Source organism: Canis aureus, chromosome 30, assembly GCF_053574225.1.
Source record: "Canis aureus isolate CA01 chromosome 30, VMU_Caureus_v.1.0, whole genome shotgun sequence".
NCBI lineage: Eukaryota > Metazoa > Chordata > Mammalia > Carnivora > Canidae > Canis > Canis aureus.
In genome coordinates, this window is record NC_135640.1 from 42,644,728 (window position 1) to 42,657,410 (window position 12,683).

A 12,683-nucleotide genomic window follows, 5' to 3' on the forward strand; every position below is an offset into this window, starting at 1 on the left:
CACAGTGGACAATGCCATGTTCCATTAGACATAGGACACTGCTGAGCAGGACTCACCATCCCACTGTATTGCTTTCAGAGACAAAAGATACAATAGCAGTTGAGACACAAATACAGATTGTAAAGACATCCTCATGCCAAAAATATTTAAACACACAGAAAATAATGGGCATCATAGGCTCAAGCAAGTAGAGTATTACAAATTATCAGGAGACATTGTGCTTGCTGTATTTTCTCTGGATAGTATTTATTGATGATTTTTAAAATATTTTGCTTATCAAAAAAACTTCATTTTCTCATTGATTTCCATGTATTAATCTAACCTCCACAGACAACATGTAGCAGCAATCTGTTTCTAAAACTTATAAAGCATTGAGGCGCCTGGCTGGTGGCTCAGGTGGCTGAGCGTCTGCCTTCAGCTCAGGTCCTGATCCTAGGGTCCTGGGACGGAGCCCTAGGTCTGGCTCTCTGCTCAGCGGGGAGTCTGCTTCTCCCTCTCCCTCTGCCTCTGCCTCCCCCCAGCTCCTGCTCTCTCTCTCAAGTGAATAAATAAAACCTTTTTCAACATAAAAATTAAAACACATAAAGCATTAAGAACTAATGAGATGTAGGCACTGGGCAGATTCACAAAGTGTGATGATGTCTGAAGTGCACACTTGCCCCGGCCCCTCCCATACAGTGTTTCTCAAGCCAACAAAAATCCAATCCCAACACCTGCCAAATGATTGAACCATCGATTTTACTAATGAAAAAAGTGGGAGACTGGGGATAAATTTCAACTTAATATATTTTAACTAACCACATTTTGTTAAAAATATATTAAGTCTACAGATGGCCAAAAACTGCACATCTAAAGTACAAGGAAGGCAAACAAAGAGCCTAGCTCATAGGACCATAGAACACTCTAGAATCAGGGGTCCATCTTGGCCCCTTCTAAGTAACATCACTAAAGTGCAGTATGAAATCCACTCCTGGGCAGCCCTGGTGGCGCAGCGGTTTAGTGCCGCCTGCAGCCCAGGGTGTGATAATGGAGACCTGGGATCGAGTCCCACGTCGGGCTCCCTGCATGGAGCCTGCTTCTCCCTCTGCCTGTCTCTGCCTCTCTCTCTCTCTCTGTCTCTCATGAATAAATAAATAAAATATTAAAAAAAAAGAAATCCACTCCTGATCTTTGTACAACAGGGCCAGAAACCACACTGCTCGCCTCAGATCTAAGCCACATTCTGGGGTCAGGGGCAATGGGAGGCCAGATGAGGTGCCCAGAGAAAGAAGCAGCAGCAGAGGAGAAGCTCCACAGAAGGGAGGGGAGGGGTGGGGAAAGTGCACATGGGGCGCAGGGCTGGAGGCTCACCCGCCAAACACACCCTCCCACATCCCAGCCCCTCGTCCTAAGGGGCCTTTCCTCCTTAAAGCTTTGAGCTCTTAGGGACTTCCTGAAGTCAAAACCCCCGACACTGTCTGAAGCTCACCCTGCACAGCCACACAACATTCAAAACTTAATACTGTAAAACTCTACAAAAATGAAATCAAGTAAACCTTTGACAGGCTCTAAGGAAACATTTCTCAGGATACACATCTGTGCTCTTTTCTGCTCTCAGACTACTAGCAGACTAAATTCAAGAGATGAGCAAAGTCTTTTTTCTAAATGGACACTTCTGATCACAGCCTGCTGCTAAACAGCCTCAAAGGTCTGAAGTCCAAAAACTAGTTACACATAACTAACTTACATGATCAGTGCCTCCCACTCAAAAAAGTTCTCTTCATTCATGGGGCCTGCAGGGGGGAAAAAAAATCCACAATTAACTTGGAAGGCAACAGTGGCGATTAGAAGTGGATTATATAGAGGTTAACTTCAGTGCCTTACCTGCCACAATTCCTTCTGGAGGATTCAGTGTTAATTCTATAAAATGAAAAAGTAAAACCATTATGAAATAGAATAAACATTAGGTTAGCATTTTAACAAAACTTTTAAAAGCATATAAAACTAAAAATTAGAGTACACATTAAAATTCTGTTTCCCCCAAAGTGCGTGCCCATCCCAGTTACATTTCTAACAAAGACTATATAAACTCTATACCAGCAAAAAGGAGGATTTTTAAGGTATAAACCCTCTTGTTTTACAAATGAAGAAACAAAAGGGCTAATTATCAGGGACACCTGGGTGGCTCAGTGGTCTTGTGGCTGTCTTTGGCTCAGGGCTCAGCGTGTGATCCTGGAGTCCCACTCCCTGCATGGAGCCTGCTTCTCCTTCTACCTGTGTCTCTGCCTCTCTCTCTGTGTCTCTCATGAATAAATAAATAAAGTATTTTTTAAAAAAGGAGGTGGGGTAATTATCTTTCAAAAATACTCCCGCTAGTTATTTTGATTCAATTTCATAAATCAAACATAGTCTATTATTTTCCTAGTGAATGGTATTTCCCATCACTCTAAGAGGCGTCACAAGCTTTTCTGTTCATGGAGCTCAGATAGGCAGGCTGCTGGCCCCCAGGGCCACTCCACCAAATCTGTGAGCCCCCTCGTGATGCTCCACGCTGTCAGATCTGAGCACTCCGTGTAAACAAGTAGGCAGCAGCATTTGGCAGCAATTTCCAAAGGTCAGGGGCTGTTGAAAGATGAGGCCCAGCCCTGCCACTAAGAAATGCCATTTCAAGTCCTGGCCTCCTCATCTTTTATATGGAAAGCTCCAAAATGAAACCAAAGCCACACAGAAATGTGGAAAAGCAAAGAGCACAAGATGAAAACAGTCGAGGGCAAGAAGGGTGGCCACTGGGAGTGAGGAATCTGGCCACAGATGCACTTCCTGTTGGGCCCGAGTGCTGACGACATCGCCAGTCTAGTAAGAACCAAATAAACAGAAGATAAACTAAACCAAAAACTGGTTATTTGAAGGGACATAAAATTAATAAATTAATAAATCTTTGCCAAATAAACATAAGCCATAAGGCTCAGAAAAGAGGAAGTCAAACTGCCATTACGCATAGGTGCTATGCGTACAAAGTCCAGAAGAGTCAAGAGGCGTTGTAAGAAAAAGTGTTTGCCACCACTGCTGACTACGAGGTCCAGACATGTAACTGAACTGTGCTTCTATGTATGAGCAAGCTAGAAAAATCTTTAAAAGATGGCAATCGTAATGGGAAAATGTAGAAATAAGTTTTTAAAAGATGTCAGATCTGTAACATAGCAGAATTGTCAGAGCTTTAAAGACTAATCGGAGCAAGTTCATGGGTCGAACCCTCAACATTATGAAGTTGTCAACCCTCTTCAAACCAGGTCTATAGATTCCGTACAACCTCAGCCAACATCCCAACAGGACTTCTTCTTTGAGTGCGACAAGACAATTCTAAAAGATATACGAAAATGCAAACAAGTGAGCACAGCCAAGACACTCTAAGAAGAGTAAGTTGGGAACTCCACCTAGGGGTATCAAGGCTTATTACTAAGCTCTGGTGAGGCCGTGTGACAGTGAGGAAGTGGGTCAAGTGGACCAAGGGACCAGGATGGAGAGTGTCCGGAAGCAAACCTGTGCAAACAACGGGCCCCCCTCTTCCTTGTTCCCTTAGTAGCCTTCCTTCTCCAGCTGCCTCTCTTTAAGAACACTGTGCGCAGACCTATAACATACAAAGCATGTGCCGACTGTATACACGGTCATAAGGCTTGGAGGCAACAGCAAGCTACTCGTAGTTAAGTTTTTGGGCAAAGCTAGACATATGTTTTTGAATGTATAGGGGTCAATGTCCCTAACCCCAACAGAGGTAAAAGGGCAGTCTTTTCCACAAATGATGCTAATATTTAAGCAGAAAAAATAAAAGTTTCTCCTCCTATACTACCAAACAAAAAAATTCAAAATCAAAATACATAAGAAAAAGGAGAAAGGGGGCATGTGAAATAATAGAAAATCTCCATCCTGGTCTCTGTCCCCAGCCCCCCAGGGCCCAGTCCGGCACTCCTTAAGCCCTCCTCACTTCCTAAGTGACCAGAGCACTCGGAGCGTCTTCTGTCCTAATGAGGTGATGCAGGTGGACTCCTGGATGGCTCCTGGGTGGGGGCTGGAGGCCAGAAAGAGCAGGAAGGACTGGAAGCTCCCAACTTTCAGGCCCCACCCCACCCCTCACCCCAGGGAAGGGGAAGGGCTGGCAATGGAGTCCATGCGTCATCTCAGGCCCCCTGGAGGAAACCCCCGTAAACCCTAACAGGATGGGGTCCAGAGAGCTTCTGAGTGGGTACACATGTGGGGGTGCTGGGAGAGGGGTGCACGCACAGAGGGCACATACAGGTTCTATGCCCTCACCACATACCTTATCCTATGCACCTCTTCTAGGAGTATAACCACACAGAAAAGTGTGCACATGTGTGCACCAAGAGATGTGTCCAAGAATCCAGGCAGCAGAAACACTTACGATTCTAGGAAGCCACCAACGTGCTGCCGTGCAGAGCAACTCAGAACAAATTATTAATGACCCCCCTAGGAATCCACCTCTGGAAGAAAAAGGGGAAATGAAATACCTCTGGATGCAATTAGGCAGTTTGGTACTGTAACACTTCACATTCTCCCTAAAGAGACAGAGAAAGCAGATGTATACCAAGGATAACAGCGTGAAGCAAGAGCAGCATGAGAACTCATCGAAGTCACAGATGGGAGATTCCCGGGTGGCTCAGCGGTTTAGCACCTGCCTATAGCCCAGGGCGTGAGCCTGGCTGGAGCCCGGGGATCGAGTCCCAAATCGGGCTCCCCGCATGGAGCCTGCTTCTCCCTCTGCCTGTGTCTGTGTCTCTGCCTCTCTCTCTCTATCTCTCTCTCGCTCTCTCAGTCTCATGAATAAATAAAATCTTAAAAAAAAAAAAATCACTGATGAAATGTCGCAGTGAATCTAAACCTGATAAACACAGCACAATTTAAATACTTCACTATTGCCATGAAAATACTGCTCCAGCAGCTGGTTGGAAAGCCCGTGTTCTCTCTTTTGCTACATAATTTTATGTACTGAAAAGTACATAGTGACAATTCTTCTTGGCCCTCTGGAGCTTTGAGGAGCAGTACAAAGCCTCGGGCAGTGGTCTGAGCCAATAGGACTACAAGTGGCCAACCGTTAGCTGTCAGCTATGCTGCTGTCTGCCAAGCACTCTCTAGCCAGTGGACACGCAGGGGCTGACAGACAAGGTCCCTGCCATCAATAAACTTATGTTGTAGTGAAGGAAGACAGGCAGGAAATAAGGAAACAGATGTGAACAGAGTGTTTCAGATACCGAAGAGTACCGTGAAGAAGGTGATAGAAAGACGCAGCCCGCAGTAGGCAAGAAAGGCCCCGCCGTATTAGTCTCAGGTGTGCAACACAAGGAGCTGGTATCTGTATACTGAAATGAGCATGGTAAGTCTAGTTGACAGCCACCAACACGCAGTCACAAACTGTTTTTTATGATGAGAACTTCCAAATGTACAATGCAGCATTATTAACTATAGTCGCCATGCTGTACATTACCTGCCCAGGACTTATTGTAACTGGAAGTCTGTACCTTCTGACCACTTTTACCTACTCTGTCTACTGCTAGCCCCCACCCCCCATGGCTACCACCAACCTGTACTATCTGGAGTTGTTTCTTTCTTTCTTTTTCTTTCTTTTTTTTTTTTAGATTCCTTACGTGAGAGAGATCATTTGATATTTGTCTTTCTCTGTCTTATTCCACTTAGCATAATGCTCTAAAGGTCCATCCACGTTGTCACAAATGGCAAGATTTCATTCTTTGTTAATGCTGATTTGTTAATGCTGACCCCATTGTATGTATGCAGTGAATTCATAGAGCATTATTCACACACAAAGAACAAACAAACAAAAAACACAACACCCAAATATCTATCAATAGAAGAGATCAAGAGATTGTGGTATAGTCATACGATGGAACAAAAATGCAAATAAATGATACACCGCTACATACAACATAAAGCTGTGCAAAACGGGCACCTGGGTGGCTCAATCTGAGCATCTGCCTTCAGCTCAGGTCATGATCTCAGGGTTCTGAGATCAAGTGCCACATTGGTTCCCCGCCCAGCGAGGTGTCTCCCTCTCCCTCTGCCCCTCCCCCTGCTCAGGTGCTCTCTTGCTCTTGCACAAGGTCTCAAATAATAAAATCTTTAAAAAAAAATAAAAAACAAAATAAATCTTTTAAAAACCCAGAAGTAGAGGGAATGGGCAGGTGGTTGGAGAAACCAGTCTGAAGCTCAGGGGAAAGAAACACTTGCAGTATAAACTTACGTGCACAGGGAACAGATGGAGCCGCTGAGGACTGAGGGAAGTGGCTGGAGCAGTTTTCCTAGGGAACACTTGTGGACTCAGGTGTCCCTGCCAGGTCTTCACAGTGACTGGGGCATGCTACTGCCATTTAGGGGGAAGGGACCAGGAATACTCAGCCTTCCACCCTAAATAAGTCCTACACAAGGAAAATGATCTCATTCAAATTGCCAACAGCTGCTGTTGAGAAACCCTGACCCAGGAACCAGAGCAGGTACAGGTGAGAGGGAGTCCAGAGTCCCCAGTCCAGAGAAGGCGGGGAAGGGAGGGAGCAGTGCGGGCTCGGAGAGGCACCCAGCAAACGTGTGCAGGAGGGCGGAATCCCAGGAGCACGAGCAGGAGTACCAGGAAGGCTGAGCCCCTCGGATGTGGCAATACAGACTCTGTCTCAGTCCCCTGGTGTCTCTCCAGGACAGCAGGCCGGGAGAAGGTGCCCGGGGGAACCCAGAACCCAGCTCGCCAGGCCCAACACACCTAGTCATCTGAAACGTAGTCCAGTTTTCATGTCTAAAGTCAAACCACATTATTATAAGGAAAAAAAAAACAAACCCAAAAATTAAAGCAGAGGAGTTACAAACTGCAGGGTGGGAGGGAGTAGGGGGCCTGAAAGCAAGGCAGAGGAAAGACGGCACTTGTCCTCCCAGAACCCTGAAGGGGAGCTCACCTCCCAAACAGCTGGGAGGGGCAGGTGGTCTACACGGAGGGCCCTTGGACCTGACCCTGCCGCCGCCGCCCACCCACACCCTTATTCAACAGCGACACCTGCTGTCAGGGAGGTGGCACTACAGCGACAGCGCTCCCCAGAGCGGAGGGAACCTTTCCCGCTGGCTCCTCTCTGTTTTTGTTTACAAAACACACATGCACAGAGCTTCGGGTTTACTGTAAAAGCAACCAAAAACAAACAAACAAAAAAAACCTCTAACACGATCAGAGAAATCTGCACAAACTATGCTGCTGACTCCCTGAGAAGGTTAATTTGTTAAAAACACTTTTTTAATACTGGTGTAAAAAACAGCCACGACACAAAATGAAATATAAACTCAACCTCTGACCCAGCAACCCTGTCCCAGAATCTACTCTAGTGACAGAAGAAAAAGATGCATGCATTACGCTATTCATTTCAGAATTAATTGTAATAGCAAAACATTGGAAATTTCACCTGAATATCTATCAATAAGGGACCAGTCAAATAATGATGTTATCTACCAATGGAGTATTTCACTGCTACAACAAGGAAAGATGCAAACCTCTATGGAAGAGTGTACAATGAACCCCCAACACAGACTAAATGGAAAAAAAAGGGGGGGGAGAAAAGCTTATAATGAGGGGCTATAAAGAGGAGATTAAGTTAAAATGAGGTTACTAAGGGCCCTGATCCAATCTGACTGGTGTTCTTGGGAGATCAGCACACAGACACACACAGGGGGTTGACCACATATATGTCATTGAGAAGAGTATATGATTTATATCATATGAGGAAATCTTAGCAATCTCATTTTCCTTAGACAAGGATTTTGTAAACATAGAAAGCATGAAATATTTTAGGAGTAAATAAATTGGACTTACAGTGAAATTAAAAACTCCTCTGCTCTTTAGAAGGGACCCTGATGGAGATTAAAAGTCAAGCCACAGCAGGTGCCATTCAAGGGATACAGAGCTTTAGTCACACAAAACAGAAAAGTTCTAAAGCTGTACTGTACAACATGCATATTGTTAAGAATACCATAATGTACACTTAAAAATTCTTAAGAGGATAAAATTATGTTTTCCTACCACAATTTTTAAAAAAGACAAGCAGGGCACCTGGGCAGCTCTGTCAGTTAAGTGTCTGCCTTCGGCACAGGTCATGATCCTGGGGTCCTGGGATTGAGTCCTGAGATGGGGCTCCCTGCAATAGGGGTAATCTGCTTCTCCCTCTCCCCTGCCCCCCAACTCCTGCTCTCTTGCACTTACTCTCTCTTAAAGAAATAAAATCTGGGATCCCTGGGTGGCGCAGCGGTTTAGCGCCTGCCTTTGGCCCAGGGCGCGATCCTGGAGACCCGGGATCGAATCCCACGTCGGCCTCCCGGTGCATGGGGCCTGCTTCTCCCTCTGCCTATGTCTCTGCCTCTCTCTCTCTCTCACTGTGTGCCTCTCATAAATAAATAAAAATTTAAAAAAAATAAAATCTTAAAAACAAAAAAGGCAAGCCATAGTTTATAGGACAATATTTACAAAATATCCAACAAAAGACTAGCAGCTACATCATATAAAGTGTTACAACTTACTAAGAAAACAATACACATTAAAAATAGCAAAAGACTTGACACTTAGGATGGCATGTGAATATACAAAACACAGCAGCACTCCAACTTTTAAGATACCCATGGATAGACAAGCCCCCAGAACACTTAACTTTAAAATTCCATGGGACTCACATCCTGAGGCCCACAAGACCAGGAGCAACCTACAAGACCTCCCCTTAAAGGGCTTGCACACTGGGACTCATCCACCCTAGGGCCCAGCTCAGAGGCAGCCCGCGCGCGGATTGTACCAGACTTAAGTGAAGGAGGCTCACCTGCTTGTATCAGAGGGCCAGCCTGAGAGCAAGAGCCTACTGGAACACTCTTCTCTGTGGACGGAGACTGGGGCGCCACCTTCACCCTCCGTCTTTGCTGTGCTCCAGGGCTCCAGCATTTCCCTGAAGGGAGCTTTTACGTGTATCTAGTGCCCTGATTTCTATGGCTGTCACTGGTAGGACACCTCTTGATCACCCAGCTCTGGAGGCCAGGGAAGTTTGAGTTCCTGGTCCCATGAAACTGTAATTATCAGTGTCACACAGAAAGGAGCTCACACTCGTCGGGTGCCCCAAATTTTATGACTGTTGCCAGGGGACATCTCCACATCACCTGACTCTGGCTACCAGCTGGATTTATGCTGTGGGTCCCAGAGGACTCTAACCAATGGAGAAAGAGTTCTTTTTTTTTTTTTTTTTTTTTTTTTTTTTAATTATTTATGATAGTCACAGAGAGAGAGAGAGAGAGAGGCAGAGACATAGTCAGAGGGAGAAGCAGGCTCCATGCACCGGGAGCCCGATGTGGGATTCGATCCCGGGTCTCCAGGATCGCGCCCTGGGCCAAAGACAGGCGCCAAACCACTGCGCCACCCAGGGATCCCCGGAGAAAGAGTTCTTAAACAGCTACCACCCCAAGGGAAAGCAGGAAGCCACAGATTCAGAAGCCTGGTCTTTCTGTGCAGGAGGGCCTTGCCCTGGGCAAGGAGTCTGTGTGAGATTCTCTTCCTCCCTCTCCCTATGTCCCCCTCCTCTCTCTCTCTCTCTCTCTCTCTCTTAAACAAGAGTGAAGACTACAATAGCTGACCTGAAATATAGACTAGATGAAGCAGAAGAAAGGATCAGTCAGCTTGAAGTCAAGGCAGTGGAACTCAGTCAATCAGAAAAGCAAAAAGAAAAAAGAATTTAAAAAGCAAAAATAGCTTAGAGGCTTATAGAACAGGAAACAGACTAATATTTGGATCGTGGGGCTTCCAGAAATCTTGAAGAAGTAATGGCTGAAAATTTCCCTAAGCTCAGGAAGGAAATAGACATTCAGATCAGAAGAACCTAGAGAGACTCACACCAAGACACATTATAATTATATGTCAAAAATTAAAGACCAGGAAAGAATTTTAAAAGCAGCAAGAGATGGGGTGGGGCAGAGGGGAAGGAAGATAAAAATAAATAAAGGCAGCAAGAGAAAAACAACTTATTACATATGAGGAAACTCCCCTAAGTCTATTGGCAGATTTTTCAGTAGAAATTTGCAGGCCAGAGGGACTGGCATGATATATTCAAAGTGCTGAAAGTAAAATCTCTAACCAAGAATAATACTCCACACACCAAAGTAATCATTCAGAAGTGTTGAGAGATAAAGTGTTTTCCTGAGAAACAAAAGCTACCGGAGTTCCTCACCACTAACCTGGCTTTATAAGGAATGTTCCAGGGACTTCTTTAAGCTGAAAAGAAAGGGTGTTCACAAGAACACATGTGAAAGAATAAATCTCACTGACAAGATAAATATATAGGAAAAGTATAATGGGTTAAGCACTTATAAAGCTACTATGAAGGTTAAAAGACATAGGTAGTACAAATAACTATGATGACAATAATTAGTTAAGGAATACACACCTAAAAAGATGTAAAGTGTGACACTAAAAACATCAAATGTGGGGGCAAGGGAGAGTAAAAATGTTGAGCTTTAGAAACTTAAGTTACAGGACGCCTGGGTGGCTCAGCAGAACGTCTGTCTGCCTTTGGCTCAGCGCCTGATCCTGGAGTCCTGGGATCAAGTCCCAAATTGGGCTTCTTGTGTGGGGCCTGCTTCTCTCTCTGCCTCTGTGTGTGTGTGTGTGCTCTGTGTGTGTCTCTTATGAATAAATAAAATCTTAAAAAAAAAAAAAAGAAACAAGTTACTGTCAACTTACAATAGATTATAAACATAAGTTGTTATATGTATGCCTCATGGTAGCCACAAAGCAAAAACCTGTAGCAAACATACAAAAGATAAAGAAATATATGCATACTACCAAGGAAAGGCATCAAACCAGAAAGGATTAGAAAGCAGAGAAGAAAGGAACAGAGAGAAACTACAAAAAGCATCAGAAAACAATTAACCAAAATGGCAACAAATACAAGCCTATCAATAATTAGTTTAAACGTAAATGGACTAAATTCTCCAATCAAAAGACAGGAAGTAGCTGAATGGATTAAAATAAAAGACCCAGGGCAGCCCGGTGGCTCAGCAGTTTAGCGCCACCTTCAGCCCAGGCCGTGATCCTGGAGACCCGGGGATGGAGTCCCTGTCAGGATCCCTGCATGGAGCCTGCTTCTCCCTCTGCCTGTGTCTCTGCCTCTCTCTCTCTCCCTCTCTGTGTCTCTCATGAATAAATAAATTAAATCTAAATAAATAAATAAATAAATGACCCATCTACAAAGAGACTCACTTCAGATGTAAGGGCACACAGACTAAAGTGAAGGGATAAATAAAGATGCAAATGGAAACTGAAAAAAATCTGGACAAAATAGATTTTAAAATAAAGACTAATAAAAGAGAGAGAATTATATAATGATAAATGAATCAATCCAACAAGATGTAACATTTTTTTTTAAATTTTTATTTATTTATGATAGTCACAGAGAGAGAGAGAGAGGCAGAGACACAGGCAGAGGGAGAAGCAGGCTCCATGCACCGGGAGCCCGATGTGGGACTCGATCCCGGGTCTCCAGGATCGCGCCCTGGGCCAAAGGCAGGCGCCAAACCGCTGCGCCACCCAGGGATCCCAAGATATAACATTTTTAAGTATTTAAGCACCCAACACACGAGCACCTAAATATATAAAGCAAATTTTAACAGACTTAAAGACTTAAAGGAAGAGATACACAGTACTACAATAATAGTAGAGGATTTTTTTTTAAGATTTTATTTATTTATTCAAGAGAGACAGAGACAGAGAGGCAGAGACACAGGCAGAGGGAGAAGCAGGCTCCATGCAGGGAGCCCGACATGGGACTCAAACCCGGGTCTGCAGGATCACACTCTGGGCCAAAAGCAGACACTAAACCGCTGAGCCACCCAGGGATCCCCAACAGTAGAGGATTTTAATACCCCACTTACATACAGAAAATCAGTAAGAAAACATTGGCCTTAAAGGACACATTTAGACCAGATGGACTTAACAAATATTTACAGAGCATTCCACTCAAAAGCAGCAAATACACATTCTTCTTAAGTGTAAGTGGAACGTTCTCCAGGAAAACCACATGTTAGGACACAAAATAAGTCTTAACAAATTTAGGAGGATGGAAATCATATAAAGTATCTTTTTGGGGGGGCACCTGGGTGGGTCAGCAGTTGAGTGTCTGCCTTCAGCTCAGGTGGTGATCCCAGGGTCCTGGGATCAAGTCCCGCATCCGGCTCCCCGCAGAGAGCTTGCTTCTCACTCTGCCTGTGTCTCTGCCTCAGTGTGTCTCCCATTAATAAGTAAATAAACTCCTTTTAAAAAAATGAATAAAGTATGTCTTCTGACTACAATATGAAACTAGAAAGTAATTACATGAAGAAAACCGGAATGTTCACAATATATGGAGATTAAACATGCTACTGAATAATCAATGAGTCAAAGAAGAAATCAAAAGAAATTAAAAAAAAAAAAAAACTTGAGACAAAAAGTTAAAAAAATAGGAAATGTAACATACTAAAATGTATGCAGCAAAAGCAGTTCTAAAAGAGAAGTTCAGGGGCGCCTGGGTGGCTCAGCCGCTGAGCATCTGCCTTGGGCTCGGGGCGTGATCCCCAGAGTTCCGGGATCAAGTCCCACATTGGGCTTCCTGCTCGGGATCGAGTCCCACACTGGGCTTCCTGCA

At 44.5% G+C, this 12,683-nt stretch overlaps 1 protein-coding gene across 6 annotated transcripts in view; it reads right to left on the bottom strand.

Annotated features, from left to right (window-relative positions):
* Positions 1–12,683, bottom strand: part of UBE2G2 (ubiquitin conjugating enzyme E2 G2) — a 38,536-nt gene that overhangs the window by 17,325 nt on the left and 8,528 nt on the right. For 4 of the 6 annotated variants that reach the window (XM_077879412.1, XM_077879413.1, XM_077879417.1 and 1 more), the window contains exons 2-3: positions 1,864–1,899; positions 1,727–1,772 (exon numbers count right to left, since the gene is read on the bottom strand). The exons of 1 other annotated variant lie outside the window; for it this stretch is intronic. In XM_077879412.1, coding sequence (XP_077735538.1) covers positions 1,727–1,772; positions 1,864–1,899 — 82 coding nt within the window. Of the gene's footprint in view, positions 1–1,726; positions 1,773–1,863; positions 1,900–6,247; positions 6,423–12,683 lie in introns of all 6 variants that reach the window. One more of the 6 variants, XM_077879414.1, reaches the window with a different exon arrangement.